Source organism: Terrapene carolina, unplaced genomic scaffold (genome assembly GCF_002925995.2).
Source record: "Terrapene carolina triunguis isolate 2854851 unplaced genomic scaffold, T_m_triunguis-2.0 Scaffold147, whole genome shotgun sequence".
Lineage (NCBI taxonomy): Eukaryota > Metazoa > Chordata > Testudines > Emydidae > Terrapene > Terrapene triunguis.
In genome coordinates this window covers 6,678,241-6,695,789 of record NW_020664498.1, presented here as the reverse complement: position 1 = coordinate 6,695,789, position 17,549 = coordinate 6,678,241, and the positions used below count along the sequence as shown (strand labels likewise).

At 42.5% G+C, this 17,549-nt stretch overlaps 1 protein-coding gene across 2 annotated transcripts in view; it reads right to left on the bottom strand.

Annotated features, from left to right (window-relative positions):
• Positions 1-5,889: 5,889 nt before the first annotated feature.
• LOC112106603 (adaptor related protein complex 3 subunit mu 1) overlaps positions 5,890-17,549 on the bottom strand; it is a 45,308-nt gene continuing 33,648 nt past the window's right edge. The window contains exons 4-9 of one of the 2 annotated variants that reach the window (XM_024199948.2): positions 16,182-16,319; positions 13,402-13,487; positions 12,618-12,751; positions 11,441-11,648; positions 8,739-8,883; positions 5,890-5,990 (exon numbers count right to left, since the gene is read on the bottom strand). In XM_024199948.2, coding sequence (XP_024055716.1) covers positions 5,890-5,990; positions 8,739-8,883; positions 11,441-11,648; positions 12,618-12,751; positions 13,402-13,487; positions 16,182-16,319 — 812 coding nt within the window. The remainder of the gene's footprint in view (positions 5,991-8,738; positions 8,884-11,440; positions 11,649-12,617; positions 12,752-13,401; positions 13,488-16,181; positions 16,320-17,549) is intronic. The other variant, XM_024199949.1, reaches the window with a different exon arrangement.

Here is a 17,549-nt window from a genome sequence, read left to right as displayed (position 1 = left end):
GGGGAATTAAGGGTAGAAGTCACATTTTGATTTGATATTCAAAGATTGTAATGTTCTATAGCTTTAAAGTGCAAGCTCTAGGTGTCCATTGCTTGTATTTGCAAGATCAGAGATTTACAGCACATTTCTTAGAGTGATTGTTTTTTCTAGAGCACTTGGAAATCACTATACACTTCCACTGGCCCTTAAGGGAAAATTCTTGTTATTCATTACACCTGCATGAGGAATTATGGGCTGAATTGAAGTTTTTCATTGCTCAAGGTAAAAGAGGTGCTAGTTGATTATATAGCAGAGTAGCTCCCCTGTTCATAGAATCAGAGAAGATTAGGGTTGGAAGGAACCTCAGGAGGTCACCTAGTCCAACCCCCTACTCAAAGCAGGACCAATCCCCAACTAAATCATTCCAGCCAGGGCTTTGTCAAACCTGAGCTTAAAAACCTCTAAGGAAGGAGATTCCACCACCTCTCTAGGTAACCCATTCCAGTGCTTCACCACCCTCCTAGTGAAAGTTTTTCCTAATATCCAACCTAAACCTCCCCCACTGCAACTTGAGACCATTACTCCTGAGAACAGTCTAGATCCAGCCTCTTTAGAACCCGCTTTCAGGTAGCCTTAAGCAGCTATCAAATCCCCCCTCAGTCTTCTCTTCTGCATTCTAAACAATCCCATTTTCCCTCAGCACCTCCTCCTAAGTCATGTACTCCAGCCCCCTAATCATTTTCGTTGTCATGTGCTGGACTCTTTGCAATTGCCTATATGCAAATGTGAGAAGTATGGGTAACAAGCAGGAAGAACAGGAAGTGCTAATAAATAAATACAACTATGCCATTGTTGGCATCACCAAAGCTTGGTGGGATAATACAGGATTGGAATGTTGGTATGGATGGGTACAGCTTGCTCAGGAGGGATAGATGGGACAAAGGGAGGCAGTGTTGCCTTGTATATTAAAAATACACAGTTGGACTGAGGTAGAGATGGACGTGTTGAGAGTCTCTGGGTTAGGCTAAAAGGGGTTAAAAAACAAGGGTGATGTCATACTAGGGGTCTACTACAGGCCACCTAACCAGGTGGAAGAGGTGGATGTGGCTTTTTTGAAACAACAAACAAAATCATCGAAAGCCCAAGATCTGGTGGTGATGGGGGACTTCAACTATCCAGATATGTTGGGAAAATAACACAGCGGGGCACAGACTATCCAATAAGTTCTTGGACTGCATTGCAGACAACTTTTTATTTCAGAAGGTTGAAAAAGCTACTGGGGGGGAAGCTGTTCTAAATTTGATTTTAACAAATAGGGAGGAACTCATTGAGAATTTGAAAGTGGAAGGTAGCTTGGGTGAAAGTGATCATGAAATCAGAGTTCACAATTCTAAGGAAGGATAGAAGGAAGTACAGCAAAATAGAGACAATGGATTTCAGGAAGGTGGATTTTGGTAAGCTCAGAGAGTTGATATGTAAGGTCCCATGGTAATCAAGACTGATGGGAAAAACAACTGAGGAGAGTTGGCAGTTTTTCAAAGGGACACTCAAGGGCCCAAAAGTAAGCTCTTCCACTGAGTAGGAAAGATAGAAAATGTGGCAAAACACCACCTTGGCTTAACCACGAGATCTTGCATGATCTAAAAAATAAAAAGGAGTCATAAGAAATGGAAGCTAGGACAAATTACAAAGGATGAATATAGGCAAACAACACAGGAATATATGGGCAAGATTAGAAAGGCAAAGGCACAAAATGAGCTCAAACTAGCTACAGGAAGAAAGGGAAACAAGACGACTTATCAATACATTAGAAGCAAGAGGAAGACCAAAGACAGGGTAGGCCTACTGCTCAGTGAGGAGGGAGAAACAGTAACAGGAAACTTGGAAATGGCAGAGATGCTTAATGACTTCTTTGTTTCGGTCTTCACCGAGAAGTCTGAATGAATGCCTAACGCAGTGAATGCTAATGGGAAGGGGGTAGGTTTAGAAGATTAAAAAAAAGTTAAAAATCTCTTAGAAAAGTTAGATGCCTGCATGTCACCGGGGCCTGATGAAATGCATTCTAGAATACTCAAGGAGCTATCTGAGCCTCTAGCTATTATCTTTAGAAAATCATGGGAGACGGGAGAGAGTCCAGAAGACTGGAAAAGGGCAAACATAGTGCCCATCTACAAAAAGGAAAATAAAAACAACCCAGGAAACTACAGACCAGTTAGTTTAACTTCTGTGCCAGGGAAGATAATGGAGCAAGTAATTAAGGAAATCATCTGCAAACACTTGGAAGGTGATAGGGAATAGCCAGCATGGATTTGTAAAGAACAAATCATGTCAAACCAATCTGATAGCTTTCTTTGATAGGATAACGAGTCTTGTGGATAAGGGAGAAGCGGTGGATGTGGTATAGACTCCTAAACTTAAGGTCAGAAGGGACCATTATGATCTAGTCTGACCTCCTGCACAATGCAGGCCACAGAATCTCACCCACCCACTCCTGTAACAAAACCCCTAACCTATGTCTGAGTGAAGTCCTCAAATCGTGGTTTAAAGACCTCAAGACTTTAGTAAGGCATTTGATACGGTCTCACATGATATTCTTATCAATAAACTAGGCAAATATAACTTAGATGGGGCTACTATAAGGTGGGTGTATAACTGTCTGGATAACCGTACTCAGAGGGTAATTAATGATTCCCAATCCTGCTGGAAAGGTATAATGAGTGGGATTCCGCAGGGGTCAGTTTTGGGACCAGCTCTGTTCAATATCTTCATCAACAACTTAGATATTGGCATAGAAAGTATGCTTATTAACTTTGCAGATGATACCAAACTGGGAGGGATTGCAACTGCTTTGGAGGACAGGGTCATAATTCAAAATGATCTGGACAAATTGGAGAAATGGTCTGAAGTAAACAGGATGAAGTTTAATAAAGACAAACGCAAAGTACTTCACTTAGGAAGGAACAATCAGTTTCATACATACAGAATGGGAAGAGACTATCTAGGCAGGAGTACGGCAGAAAGGGATCTAGGGGTTATAGTGGACCACAAGCTAAATACGAGTCATCAATGTGATGCTGTTGCAAAAAAAGCAAACGTGATTCTGGGATGCATTAACAGGTGTGTTGTGAGCAAGACATGAGAAGTCATTCTTCCGCTCTACTCTGCACTGGTTAGGCCTCAACTGGAGTATTATGTCCAGTTTTGGGCACTGCATTTCAAGAAAGATGTGGAGAAATTGGAGAGGGTCCACAGAAGAGCAACAAGAATGATTAAAGGTCTAGAGAACATGACCTATGAAGGAAGGCTGAAAGAATTGGGTTTGTTTAGTTTGGAAAAGAGAAGACAGAGGGGACATGATAGCAGTTTTCAGGTATCTAAAAGGGTGTCATAAGGAGGTGGGAGAAAACTGGTTCATCTTAGCCTCTAAGGATAGAACAAGAAGTAATTGGCTTAAACTACAGCAAGGGAGGTTTAGGTTGGACATTAGGAAAAAGTTCCTGTCAGGGTGGTTAAACACTGGAATAAATTGCCTAGGGAGGTTGTGGAATCTCTCTCTGGAGATATTTAAGAGTAGGTTAGATAAATGTCTATCCGGGATGGTCTAGACAGTATTTGGTCCTGCCATGAGGGCAGGGGACTGGACTCAATGACCTCTCAAGGTCCCTTCCAGTCCTAGAGTCTATGAATTTTTCATCATCTTTCTTGTAGTGTGGGGCCCAAAACTGGACACAGTACTCCAGATGAGAGGAATGATCACGTCCCTCAATCTGCTGGCAATCCCCCTACTTATACAGCCCAAAATGCCATTAGCCTCCTTAGCAACAAGGGCATGCTTGACTCATATCCAGCTTCTCGTCCACTGTAACCCCTAGGTCCTTTTCTGCAGAACTGCTGCCTAGCTGCTATATAGCAGTGCATGGGATTCTTCTGTCCTAAGTGCAGGACTCTGCATTGTCCTGGTTGAACCTCATCAGATTTCTTTTGGCCCAATCCTCCAAATTTGTCTAGGCCCCTCTGTATGCTATCCCTACCCTCCAGCGTATCTAACGCTCCTCCCAGTTTAGTGTCATCTGCAAACTTGCTGAGGGTGCAGTCCATGCCATCCTCCAGATCATTAATGATAACATATGCATGTTCAATGAGAACACGTGCTAAAATTTAATTCCTCATTGGTTGAAAGGTAGTTATTATTCTGTCTCCCTCAGAATGCGGATTTCAACATTGGTTGTACCTAGATGATGATTAATGGTCCAAATATAAGCCTAGATACCAAAAGTTAAACTTCATCCTAAATAAAATTAGCCAGGTGTTCAGCTTGTCTGAAAATCTACAACTTGCACTAATGTCAATGGAAGCTGGAGATTCTCACTCAGGCTTTGTTTTGGTTGTTTCTCAAGTGCTTAAATAAGAATTAAAAAAGCTAGTTTTGCTATCCAGGTTTGAAAGTTTTGGCTGCAGACCTTTGCTTAATCTTTTCCTCTCAGGTCAGGTCTTAATACCTACTTACCCCTGTTACAGGTAAATAGGCACAAGTCAGGGAACAAAGTCAATGGCAAAGTAGGGACATGAACTGCAGTGTCCTGATTCCTTGCTCCTTCTAACAAATGAGACAATGTTGGACCTCAGTCTATTTCATGGCACATTTGGACAATGCCAGTGCCTAATAAGTTGTTTTGTTCTCAGCTTTAGAGAAGACGCAGTGGTTAGTGTTAGGAAGGTGATTGACAGTTATACATTTCAGTATTTTTTAAGCAAAGCTAAATGAAGTGAATGGCTCATCACCTCCATGTCCTGTTAGGTGGTGGTAGTACTTATTCCTTATAAGCAAGGTGGTAAGGGTAGCTGTAACTGGTGGTTGCTTTGTTTGTATAACAAAAGCTTCATGTGCTATTTGCCAGAGCATTAGAGATGCAGGTCATAAGCAAAGAAATACATTTTTACAAGCAGAGATATTTGCAGCAGAGTTCCCTTTTATTTTAATTAATTACAATAAAGCATACAACCTTTAAGTACATTTTACATTTTCTACTGTGCTACCTAAAAGCTACACTCCAATGTACACATGGCACACACGTCTGGTGGCATTTGCTTCAAAGAAGAAGTACCTCTAAATCAAAGCTGAGGCTTTACATAAAAATAGATCTTCCTCTCTGCAACTGTATTTGTAAAAAAATACAAAGTAATGTGAGAAGTGGAAAGAAAGTGGAATACTGAAGCAACAATCACTCCCAAGTTTGGATGCAGAAAGTTATTTTAGCAGCTCATCTGTTGGTGGCACAAATGAAAGCTGAGTAAGGCAAACACTTCCTAAGGCAGTATCTTGTAAACAGGAGCAAAAGATTTTTCTGTTCATCAGAAAGGCTCTCAAGGCAAGCGACAAGTTTGACATGTCCCATGCTCACCTGGAAGCCTACCCATTCTCTCTGCTGCATTCTAGTTCTGAAGTGATATCATGCTGCACTTTGAAATGGTAACTTGTGGCAGGCTCTGAGAAAGTGTAGTATTCTCTCACCCGGCAGCAGTAAGACCTGCCATCACAAGAGGGTCCTGCTGGGTTGCCTGGCCTTTGCCAGTGTGCTTCACCACCTGCAAGCCTGGCTTTGATATCTTATTTGGCAGTGCGTTAGTGGCATTCTGCGAACCACCCAATTCTCAAACAATCCTTGTTCAAAAGAATTTATTGAAAGTTAGAAAAAAAAGCAACCTAGTTTAAAGCCATGTTTATGAAAAAACAGACTATACTTTCATTTGAATAGCTGCTGTGAATAGAAATGCTTTGATCCCAAATTAATTAGTGTGCATAATTACTCAATTGGCACCTAATAGCAACATACGTCACTAAACGGTCACGATTTCCAAATCTGAAGGAAAAAAAATTGTACTACTTGCTCTGGCAAATAGAGCATCTTCTTATGTCCGGACTTGGAATTTTCCTGCTTTTGTGATGTACTTGACACCTTTAAAAGGCTTGTATTTCTCTCCAAACATGTCAAGGCGATTTACTTTCAATCCTACACAAAGGGGAACATGAAGAGCAAGAGTTTACATTTTCACACGCTCCCCCCCTTGAAGTCTGGATAATCTGCTTTGTAAATGCTCTGTGCAGAGGAGTTTAGTTCTTCCACCTAGCAAGCACTACTGTTCAGGTTGAATTGGTTTCTCTTCTACCCTCCCTTTCTCAGCTGATTTTTATGCCAGAAGGGATGACTGTAATCCTCTAGTCTAGGGGTTCTTAACCTGGTAGTGTGGCCACACCATCTCTCCTATATTGCTAAGTGAGAGAGAGATCCTGGTACACAGAAGGGTAAGGATCACCGATCCATTCTGACCTGCTGCATAGCATATGCTGTACACTAGCTACACATAATTCCCACTCTAAGCCAAATAGGCAATTGGACTAGAGCAGAGCTTTTACAAAGACATCCACTCTTGCTTTAAACAATGGAAAAACTACTGCAGCCCTGGTCAACTCCACCACTAGTTAGTTATCTTCACGGTTATAAGTTTGCACTTATTTCCAATCTGGGTACAGTAACTCCTCGCTTAACGTTGTAGTTATGTTCCTGAAAAATGTGACTAAGTGAAATGATGTTAAGCGAATCCAATTTCCCCATAAGAATTAATGTAAATGGGGGGAGGAGGGGGTTAGGTTCAGTTCCAGGGATTTTTTTTCTCCCCCACCAGCCAAAAGACGTAATATATATTATATATATAAAAAAGTTTTAAACAAACAATTTAATACTGTACACAGCAATGATGATTGTGAAGCTTGGTTGAGGTGGTGAAGTCAGAGGGTGGGATATTTCCTGGGGAATGCCTTACTGCTAAATGGTGAACTAGCATTCGGCTGAGCCCTCAAGGGTTAACGCATTGTTGTTAATGTAGCCTAACACTCTACAAGGCAGCACAAATGGAGGGAGGGGAGACAGACTCACAACCTGTGTGTGGGAGACAGAGATGTGCATTGCCCCTTTAAGTACGCGGACACCACTCTAAGTACATTGCCTTTAAAAAGATCAGGAAGTTGAGACAGCAGGTGTGGCCAGCAAACTCTCTCCATCCTGAGCCCTGTCCTGTCCCCACCCTGCTCTATATGGAGAAGGGGGTCAGTGGGGGGCAGGAGCAGGGGGACACCCTGACATTAGCCCCCCTCTTGCCCCCTCCCATGCACAGCAAGCAGGACGCTCCCGGGAGCAGCTCCAAGGCAGAGGACAGGAGCAGCACATGGCAGTGGGGGTGGGGGGGGGCGGGACAGCTGAACTGCCGGCAATTGGTAGCCTGCTGGGTGGCTGCTGCACAGGGAACTTATGGGAGCAGGGAGCTGATATGGGGCTGCCGGTCCACCCTGGTTCCAAGCCCCCACCCGCTAGCTCCAATGGGCTGCTCTTTCTGCAAGCAGTGGACAAAGCAGGCGGCTGCCAAACAAGGTTATAACAGGGCATTGCACAACTTTAAATGAGCATGTTCCCGAATTGATCGGCGCGTAACAATGTTAACCGGGATGACTAAGTGAGGAGTTACTGTATTCCAACTGGTTCTTGCTATGCCTTTGTCTGCTAGCTGAAGTTAATCACACCTTTTTGAAAGTCTTCCCTTAGAACTGAGGCCATTAATTCTGATTTGTTCAAGTCTCTAGTTATTTGCGTAAGCACTACACAGCATGCTGTCATTAGCAAATGCATGTTAGCACAGGTACAAGAGATGGAAAAAAAGCTCTTTATAGAGAGGGAACACTTGTGTCTCTCAAAAGGGCTTCGGTTGGCAACACAAATTTCAGCCATTCAATAAACTTCGGGGTCAGCAATGTGGAATCTAGAAAGTCCTCTGGATAGGCCAGCGCAAGTTGAACATCGTTTCAGTAGGTGAGTGGCCTCCTCAACTGCACTGCAGCTCCAGAGGCTGTGCCTGAGATGCCAGGTTTGGTCATTTGCCACACACCTGACCACCACAGCATTCTGGAACCTCCCCAGTGAGAAGGTGCTTATATTAACACTGTCTTCTGCCCTTGCTAATCCATTGCCCTCACTGATCCTCGCTCCCACCTCATTAGGTTCTAAGCAATATTTTCTGCAAGTGTATAATCAAATACGTAGAATGTGATTGAGTTAAGGTTAAGGCCCTGTTCCTACAAACACTTGCTTATGTGAGTAACTTTACACAAATCCAATTGGTTTCAATGGTATTCACATACATTGTGTCTGTTTGCAGGACTGGGGCCTATAGGCTTAATTTCTCAAGTCCATGGTTGCATTAACACTGTAACCTTCAGGTTTGATTTCATGCTCTGAAACTAGAGGAGTTAGGCTGTTAAGAGCTTTCAGAGTTAGGAGGAGAAATAATTTCCCAAAATAAAATTGTCACTGATAATCAGGATGGGTTTTTCCTGTGCTAGGCCCACAGAAGTCAAAGAACTAAGGAAAGCCATACTGCGTGTGGGGGAAATCCCCCCCCCCCACAAAAACCCTCTTCCTCGCCCTACACCAGAGAAGTTCATGTATGTTCCAGGCAGAAGCCTGTGAAATACCCATTATTTTGCCCTGGAAAGGCCATGAGAAATTATCCAAATCATCAAGATTTCACAATCTTCTACTTGCAAGATGAAACTGTTAGTGTTTCAAGGTAACTTCATCTGTTTGAAGTGAACTCTGCTCTATGTTCTACCGAGTCCCTAGGTCCAATTCAACGCTAGGAGACCCCTATTCCTACAATTCCCCTACCTCCTCCAACCATATTAGTTCTGGTTAATGCAGCCGTCTCACCTGAAATAGCTAGTTGTTGTATCTTAAACTGAACGTTTAGGCTGGGATTCTCCTCTGGCTTGGGGGCTCCAGATTGTAGATTCACTATGCCCTTAAGATTTGGTAGCTTTTGAGGGGTAATTTTGCCAATGTCCCAAGTTAACACCTAAAAAAAAAAAAAGTGGATTTTAGGAAATATTTTGTCAAGTTAATATCCAGCTGCTAGTTTGTGGGTTGGGTGGGGCAGCTAGTCTGTAGAAAAATTCTGGCAGTTGGACACCAGGTCTGGTCAGGAACCTTGCCTGGATTAAATCCAAAGTGAACCTGCCTTCCTGCTGCCAGATAAGAGCAATGACTAGGGGTCAGGAACCCTTAATGGGACCCGTTTCCTTAGCAATGGTTCTTGATAAATAACTCAGATAAGTCAACAGGGCATGAGTGAGGAGGGGAAACAGAATAAAGCTAGCAGGTACCTGGGTAGGAGAGAGTTGGTGGGGTGGAGAGAAGGAAGAGGAGCAATTTGCAGTTAGAAGACCATCTGCATCACCAGGGCTTTAAAAGGTTCAATTGTTTCAGGTGACAGTTACTTTTTTAGTAGGAAAGATTGGTACAAAAGCTCCCATTTGGCACTTCTCTCTGTTCCATTAAAGCTTTTAATGTACCAAAATTAACAGGACAAACCATGCTGGCAAAAAGCATCAGACGCAAGTCAGCAGAACTGTAGGAACAGGGTTTTGCAACTGTAGCCTGATCATACATTGAACTCAACAGGAGGTAGGAATGGACACAATGTGTGCTTGCCCGGCTCTACCGGGGCACATCAAGTGCCCTGTGGTGCATGACAGGCGAGGTAAAGTCCAGCAGACTAATGATTAAGGTAAATCGAGTTTTGGTTCCAAGCCATACACAGTCGTTGGGACACAATTTCACATATCTCTGTACTAATCCACAAGGAGTTACACTGGGGGGAGCACCCTCACTACATTAAGTGGGGGGAGACAGCAAGATTTTCTATGTTCTTTCCTACTTTTTATTTTGCCTCTTCCCAAATGAGTTTTCCTGAATGAGGGTAGAAAGACACTGATCATTTGCATGATTTTACCAACTGGAGAAGAACCAGAAGCTGGATGTGTAAGTAGGTTTTATTTGTGTTTTGGGGCTATTTGCTCCTTTGCCCACCTTCGCTCCCGCCTGGGGCAAAGTTCTGGTAGGTTTGTCTGCCTTGGGCTCTGTTTGCTTTTTGATTTAAAAATGAAAATAAATTATTGAATCAGTCTATTTCTTCGAGGAACTGTTGCTTCGTGCTCAAATCAAGAGCTCACTGGCAACTTCCTGGGGCAGCAGCAACATCAACGTGACATGAAACATACAGTAGTGGGACTTGGCCCAAATCCCATCCTGCTAAAATTGCTCTTAAGGTTCAAAGAAACCTTTAAGAGTTCTGGGTGTCAACTCCCATATGCAAGAGGCATGAGTTAGAATTATGTTGGAATGATATATTCAGAGAAGCAAAATTATAGGTCAACTGTTTTCCATTCCACTCCCTGTTTGTTTACAATGATTTTTTGGGCCGTGTGAGAGCAACAGCAAACATACCCAAATCCACTCCCTATTCTGCTACTTGCTGGCTATTTTGCCTGTTGCAGCTTATACCAGCCTGCTACTTGCGGTCTGAGTTTAAAGTTCTGCTGCAGCAGTTACAAGTAAATGTCTTCTCACAGAGTTTAGGAGGAAGGGCATGCACCATAAATGAAATTGACACAAAGTGCTGACATGCATTAAACAAAGTGTGTTTCTCTGTAGTCCCTTTTAGGGTTATGGTTACAACACAGGTACAAAATGTGGTTTCAAAGATGACTGTGGCCCTTTAAAATTTAGCAGAAAAAAAAAAAAAAAAAAAAAGATAAAAACAGCAGTTTTTTGATTGTCAAACTATACTGAATGGTTAAGTTTAGATTTTTGCTCTGGTACGCAAAGCACTCTAGAGCAGTGGTTCTCAAACTTTTTTTTTCCACGGACCACTTGAAAATTGCTGAGGGTCCCGGCGGACCACTTAATGATCTTTCGAAATGTTGTTTGTACCATTAGCTAACTATTGTAAAGCGCTTTGGATAAAAGCGCTATATATAAAAAAACCTTAATTAACTTTTTTTGCTCTACAAATAGCACACAACTCACATTTTGATATCAGTAGTCTTACCTTTCTACTGCAATGGATGTGCCCTCTCTCCGCTGCTGGGGCTGGGAAGGAGGGGGTCTCTCCCCCGCTAGAGAGCTAAGGCTGGGAAGGATGGCCATTTCTTCCTGGCAGCTGCAGTGCTGGAGCTGGGGAAAGTCGCCTCTTTCTCTGGCCACTGCAGCCCTGCATGTCCCAAATTCCCCCCACCCCCTCTTCTTACCCCTCTGCCCCTCCCACCTACCTCCTATTCCCCCCAAGGCCACCACCTCACCTTCTCCAGGGGCCAGGCACCTAATTAGTGGAGCCACGCCTGAGCAGCTCCACTAATTAGCTGGGTGGCCCTTCACTGTCTCACGTGTGGCCACCCAAGCGCACACCGTAGAGGGAACTATCCGTGGACCACCTGAATGGAGCCTGTGGACCACTGGTGGTCCGCAGACCACAGTTCGAGAACCTCTGCTCTAGAGTATGAAGCTTTCTCTTGATTTCTTTAAATTTTGTCTGCATTGAATTTAAAGACAGAAATAAACAGCTCAAGACTTACTTTAAGGACGGGATCAAATGTATAGCTGCCTTGTGTGGAAGTAAGGTTCATGTTTAGTACAGCTTTTGGCATATGAACCGTCACAATGACTCCTTCCACTGTCTTCCCCATATTCTGTTTAGGTCCAATTGTAACATCGAATCTCCCTGAAGAGCTGTTCTCCTTAAAACTGATTACGTGTTTCACATACACAGGAATTGCTACCAAGCTGAAGACAGAAACTGGGAATTAAATGCACTTAGCAGAAAAGACTACTTCAGATAAATTAGGGGAAATAAAAGTACAGTTTGCAAAGGAGTCTTATATCCATCATGGTGTTGGCAGGGTAAATCAAAACTAATTTCTCTTGAAAGTAGAAAGTAATACTCTCCTAAAAAAAGATCCAAACAGGGGGGAAAAAAAATCAAAGTCCTTAAGTTAGTGGTTTGTAATGCAATAGCAAGTTCTATTGGTGGTCAACAGTTTTACAACAATTAATACAAAAAGGTACTTACAAACACTCTGACTGGACACATTCTCACTTTTGCTTACATTAAAATGAAACTAAGCTTGAAGATAATTGCAGTTTAGTGGAGGTTTTTTAAAGCCAGTGAAGATCAATGTACTACAGAGAGATAGCATCTTAATTACAGATCAGCTTCTAGCAATGGAAACATCAGGAGTTAAATGTTCCATTACAAGCTAGTGATCTGCCCAGTTGAACAATCACAGCTAAGATGATATCAGCATCTCTGCCAAGCAGGGTTTTATGTTAGAAAAAACTGGCAGAGCATCAGATTAAATAAATCTCAGACAGCTACCCATGAACATGCATTTAGCAATAATGAGAATTCCAGTCATCAAATCATGAGTCAGAGCAAATTGAGATGTTCATGAGATTATTCCAAGGCTTGTTTACAGGGTGCATTAGCCCACATGAGTGGGTTGTAGAGTCCAGTTTGCACTACCATGGTGCGCACTAAATGGCCCATGTGGCGCCAGCTGGTGTGTAATAAAAGTTCCCTAGGGCACATTACTTAATCCTGTTTGAAACTTTTAGTGCATGCTAGCAGGGTCTGCACTGGCAATTTAGTGGCCAACATCCTAGTCCACACTAGAATTTGCTCCCCTCTCGCTTGGGCTAACGCACTGTGCAGACAAGTCCCAAGTGAAGACTGGGTAGCTAACACAAACTTACTTTTGGGAGCTCACACGGTAGGATATCAGTCTGAAGTTGCCATCTGGAGGAATAAATGAGAGCACTCTTTCAGACTCCCAACGCTTGAACCGAATACAGGGATGGAAACTGACATCATCCAGAAGCCTCGGGTTCTACAGGAAGCGAGACAGATGTAAGCTTCTCCCACATCTGGTGAAGGTTTGATATCAGTTGGTTTATTTCTTCCTCACCCCCTGCATCCTAGCTTTGCTGCTGCAGAGAGGTGCTAGATTGACAGTCCTGATCATCAGACCAGGTACAGCCTGACAGTAGAAATGCCAGTTCCCCCTCAAGGTGCCTAAGCTGTGACTTATAGGGATTGGCTTTAAGTGAGAGAAGCCAATTTAATCTCCAGGCACATTCACTCCTTTGCCCTCTGTGCTGAGGCTGCCAACAAGGAAGCCAACTGAGGAGAGCTGGTTTTGATGTGACCACCTATTGTTAGGACTCTGAACCACAATCAATCAGATAATGGCAGCTGTCAGTTACTGCTGACCTAGGGACAAAAGGCTCTACATCCCCATTACTAATTACTGAACAATGTGGCTAGCAGTGACAGCAATGCAAAGTTTCATGCACTATTCAAATTGGATAACGTGGCTGAAGACTACATCAGAGCATTCTGCTCAGTCATGAAGCAGCTGGAGTCTTCTCTCCGTACAGTATGGATTGAAGGCAACATTTCAATCTTTTTTGCATAACTCTGCTAGAAATACAATACAAACAGTTACAGTTCGATGGCTGATTGCATTGCTAGATTTACCATGAATGAAAGAGAAAGATCAGGCATTCCTGACAACTTAATGCAGGAATCAATGACACCTTGAATTTCTGCAAAGACTGTGGAACCTGGAAAAGTAGTGAGAGACATATGATTTAGTATACTGTGGATAGCTTACCAAATATAATAGGAAGTGCAGTAAAGAGGACATAAATGCATCATATACAACGGTGAAGATATCAGTATGTTTAGCATCCAGCTATGCAAACAGAAAGTATCATTCTTGTTACATATATCACAGAAGGCTTGCTGAGGTAGATCAGCTGCAGCAAACAATTGTTCAGGTCCCATCCCAGTTGAGAATATTGTGACAATCTATAATCCTATGTTCACCTCTTTCACAAGACTATGATAAATTCTGTATGGATCATGTCTTGTGAGGTATCATTTGAAAACTCAATTTGCTGATCATCATAATTGTCCTAGTAAAATGTGTGGCAACATTGTATGTAAAGTTATAAGATTTTTTTATGATATTACTCAGCAGTCACAAACCAGTTCCTCGGTGACAAAAGGCAAACTGATGCCTCAGCCAGGTATCAACAAAATCAAATAGACCATCACCTGGTTAATTGGCCATTTTTTGGCAGGAAAAAGGGTGAGAGTGAGAAATTAACATCTTGGCAAAGAAACAGCTGGAGGTTCCTATCCCCATAGACTGTCTCCTGAACACTAGCTAGAGACGATTCTCACAGAAAAGGAAAATGTATAAAGAATGGGGAACAGACGCTCCAAATCATTTCTCTTTCTTTCTACCCATGGCAAAACCACTACCTGAGGAACAAAAACAGCTTTGGATTGAGGGAGGAATCCTGTCTGAAAGGAATTCTGCCAGTAAGTCTGATAGAATGTGCGAGAGAGACCTTTTGCTTTGAATTCACTTAGCTTGCTAAAGTTAGATATCAATTGTGTTCTTACTTTTTATTTCTTTGTAACCAATTCTGACCTGTATGCTTCATTACTTGTAATCACTTAAAATCTATCTTTCTGTAGCTAATAAACTTGTTTTATCTAAACTAGTGTGTTTGGAATGAAGTGCTTGGGAAACTCCATTTGGGATAACAGGATTTGTGCATATCATTTTCTATAAATAAAATGATGGACTCTAGATGAGCTTGTATTGTCCAGGAGAGGGCTGGGCAGTATAAGATGCACGTTTCTGGGGAAAGTCTGGGACTGGGAATTAGCTGGTAATTCAAGAATTGCTGGCTGTAGCACTCAGACAGTATAGCTGGGTGTGATTTACTGGCTGGAAGCTGTGTGTGAGGAGACCAGGAGTGGTAGCTCTCATAGCAAAGCACTGTAAAAGGCACCAGAGGCTGGAGAATTGATAGGATCAGCTGTTCAACAGTCCAAATTGTACCCTGGGTAATGTCACACATGAAAGCTCCTCCCCACACCAGTCTACTCCTAATAAGTTGTGCAGTGTTGTATATGGAGGCTGAAGAAAGACAAACCATGTGATACGCACAGGTGATCAACTCTTGTCAGGAAGCACTTGCCTGGATCATCCTTGGCTTTCATAGATTGCAATGTTGTGGGTTATATTCTCATTGTTTAGTGAAATAAGTCTCTTACATCTGTCATGTCTTGACAGACAAGGCAACACCATGAGATTTCTTATCTAACAAGCAACTGCTGCCTTAAATGCCCCAAGGGAACAAAAAGGTCTTGGGTCTTTAATTGAATTCTGGGCTTATGTAGCCATACAACAGAACAATTAATTGGAAGGGGGCGGGGGGAGAAAAACAAACAAACAAACAAAAAAACACCACAATGCAGAAGCTACTGTTCACTCATTTTGAAATGGGCCAGAAGAGAGGAAACTGTAGGCTAATATTTACTTTAGTGACGTGCCTGAAGGGGAAGAGAAACCATTTCAAATGGACATGATTTGAGAGTCTGTGTAAAATGAGGCAACGTCCTATGCTAGGGAAGGGTCCTTATCAGCTGCATACATTCTAATGAAGTCTAGGAGTCTCTCAAGAAAGGAAGTGAGATCTTTGAGGAACTGAAGTCAAATAATCTTAGGGGGGAAAATATGAACTGCTCACAACTAGTGCAACAACATTGGATTCAAATAGCCTCAGACTTTTCTGGAAGAGGGAGCCATAATGGAAACACAGATGGCAATTTTGTGATACCATTACTGACTGGGTAGACCTAGGACATTTTTTGGATGTTATTGAGCAAGTTAGGTGCAATCCATGTATCAAGGTATTCTGACTGTCATGCTCCCCCCACCCCCCCCCAAGGGATTTTAATTTTCAGCATTCATACTGGCTGGCTAGTCGGAAAAGAGCATTCTCTCAATGTTACACAGAGGCAGATAATGGGGAAGCTGGAGAGGTGGCAAGTGACAACTTTTGTCCTGATCATACAGTGAGAAGCCTTGAACATAAGGATGAGTTGTTAGCATAAAACAGTGGACATAAAGATAACAGACCAGCTTAAAGCTTTTGCCTTCAAGAAATATGTTTCTTTTAGTAACCGTAAGAAGGTACCAATAGATAAGCCATAATTATCTAGATGCAGGGTACTTCTTGAAATCAAAAGCTTGCTGAGTAAGTGGCCCAGGCCATATTGCTATTATGAGATGAAATAAATACATTTGTGCATGGTATTTCAAATGGGCAGCGTACTTAAATGTTATGTATAGAGGCAGCCAGTTAGACTGCTTGAATTCTTGCTAAACAGCACTAGCTAAATAGAATGTTGAAACGTCCTTTGACAAGCAAATCTACGTTGACATGACACCTTACCTGATTTGTCTATAATTGCATCTATTTCTTCAATTACATCAAAATAGGCTTCGTTGTTTGTGTACTTTACCACTGCTCTGCGCCAAGGAATGTTGGACAGCTGTCCAGTGGGAAGTGTTTCGCCCATATTGCTACTGCCTGGGAAACAAACAATTCAAACACAAACAAACAATCCATTAGAAGAGGTTTGTTCCAGATCCCACAGTTATGCGCCAAAATAAGATGAACTCAGGAACCACAAGTTATAAACACCAGGATTTCCTTAATTGGATTATCCAGAGTCACGTTTTCTGAAAGAGTCCTTTCTGACAGTGCTCTACTCTGCATTCTTTGCACCTCTACATATTTGACCTGAGTCAGCAGGAGCTTTTAGGGTGCTAATAATGCAGCATTAGTGATTTAGGAGCCCAGGTCACTTAAGGCACATTTAAATATTTTACCTTCCCGTAGTCAATATTTGGATAGAAAAATAGTTCTTAACCTCAAACATGAAATATAGAATAACAGAAGTGTAGGACTGTAAGGGACATCAAGAGGTCGTCTAGTCCAGTCCCCTGCACTCAAGGCAGAACAAATAACTAGACCATTCCGGACAGGTGTTTGTCTAACCAGTTCTTAAAAACCTCCAATCACTGAGGGTATGTCAACACTACCCGCCGGATCAGCAGGCAGCGATCGATCCAGCAGGGGTCGATTTATCGCGTCTAGTTTAGATGCGATAAATCGACCCCTGAGCGCTCTCCCATCAACTCCTGTACTCCACCACCGTGAGAGACGCAGGCAGAGTTGACGGGGGAGTGACAGCAGTCGACTCACCGTAGTGAAGACACCACAGTGAGTAGGTCTAAGTACGTCGACTTCAGCTACGTTATTCACGTAGCTGAAGTTGCGTAACTTAGATCGATCCCCCCCAGTGTAGACCAGGCCTGAGATTCCACAACTTCCCTAGGTAATTTGTTCCAGTGCTTAACTACCCTGACAGTTAGGAAGTTCTTTCCTGAAGTCCAACCAAAACCTCCCTTGCTATAATTTAAATCCATTGCTTCTTGTCCTATCCTCAGAGGTTAAACGAGAACAATTTTTCACCCTCCTACTTGTAACAATCTTTTATGTACTTAAACTATTATGTCCATTCTCAGTCTTCCCTTCTCCAGACTAAACCCAGTTTATTCAATCTTTCCTCATTGGTCATGTTTTCTAGACCTTTAATCTTTTTGTTGCTCTTCTCTGGACTTTCAAATTTGTCCACATCTTTCCTAAAATGTGGCACCCAGAACTAGGCAACAATACTCCAGTTAAGGCCTAATCAGTATGGAGTAGAGCAGAAGAATTACTTCTCATGTCTTGCTTACTACATCCCAGAATGAT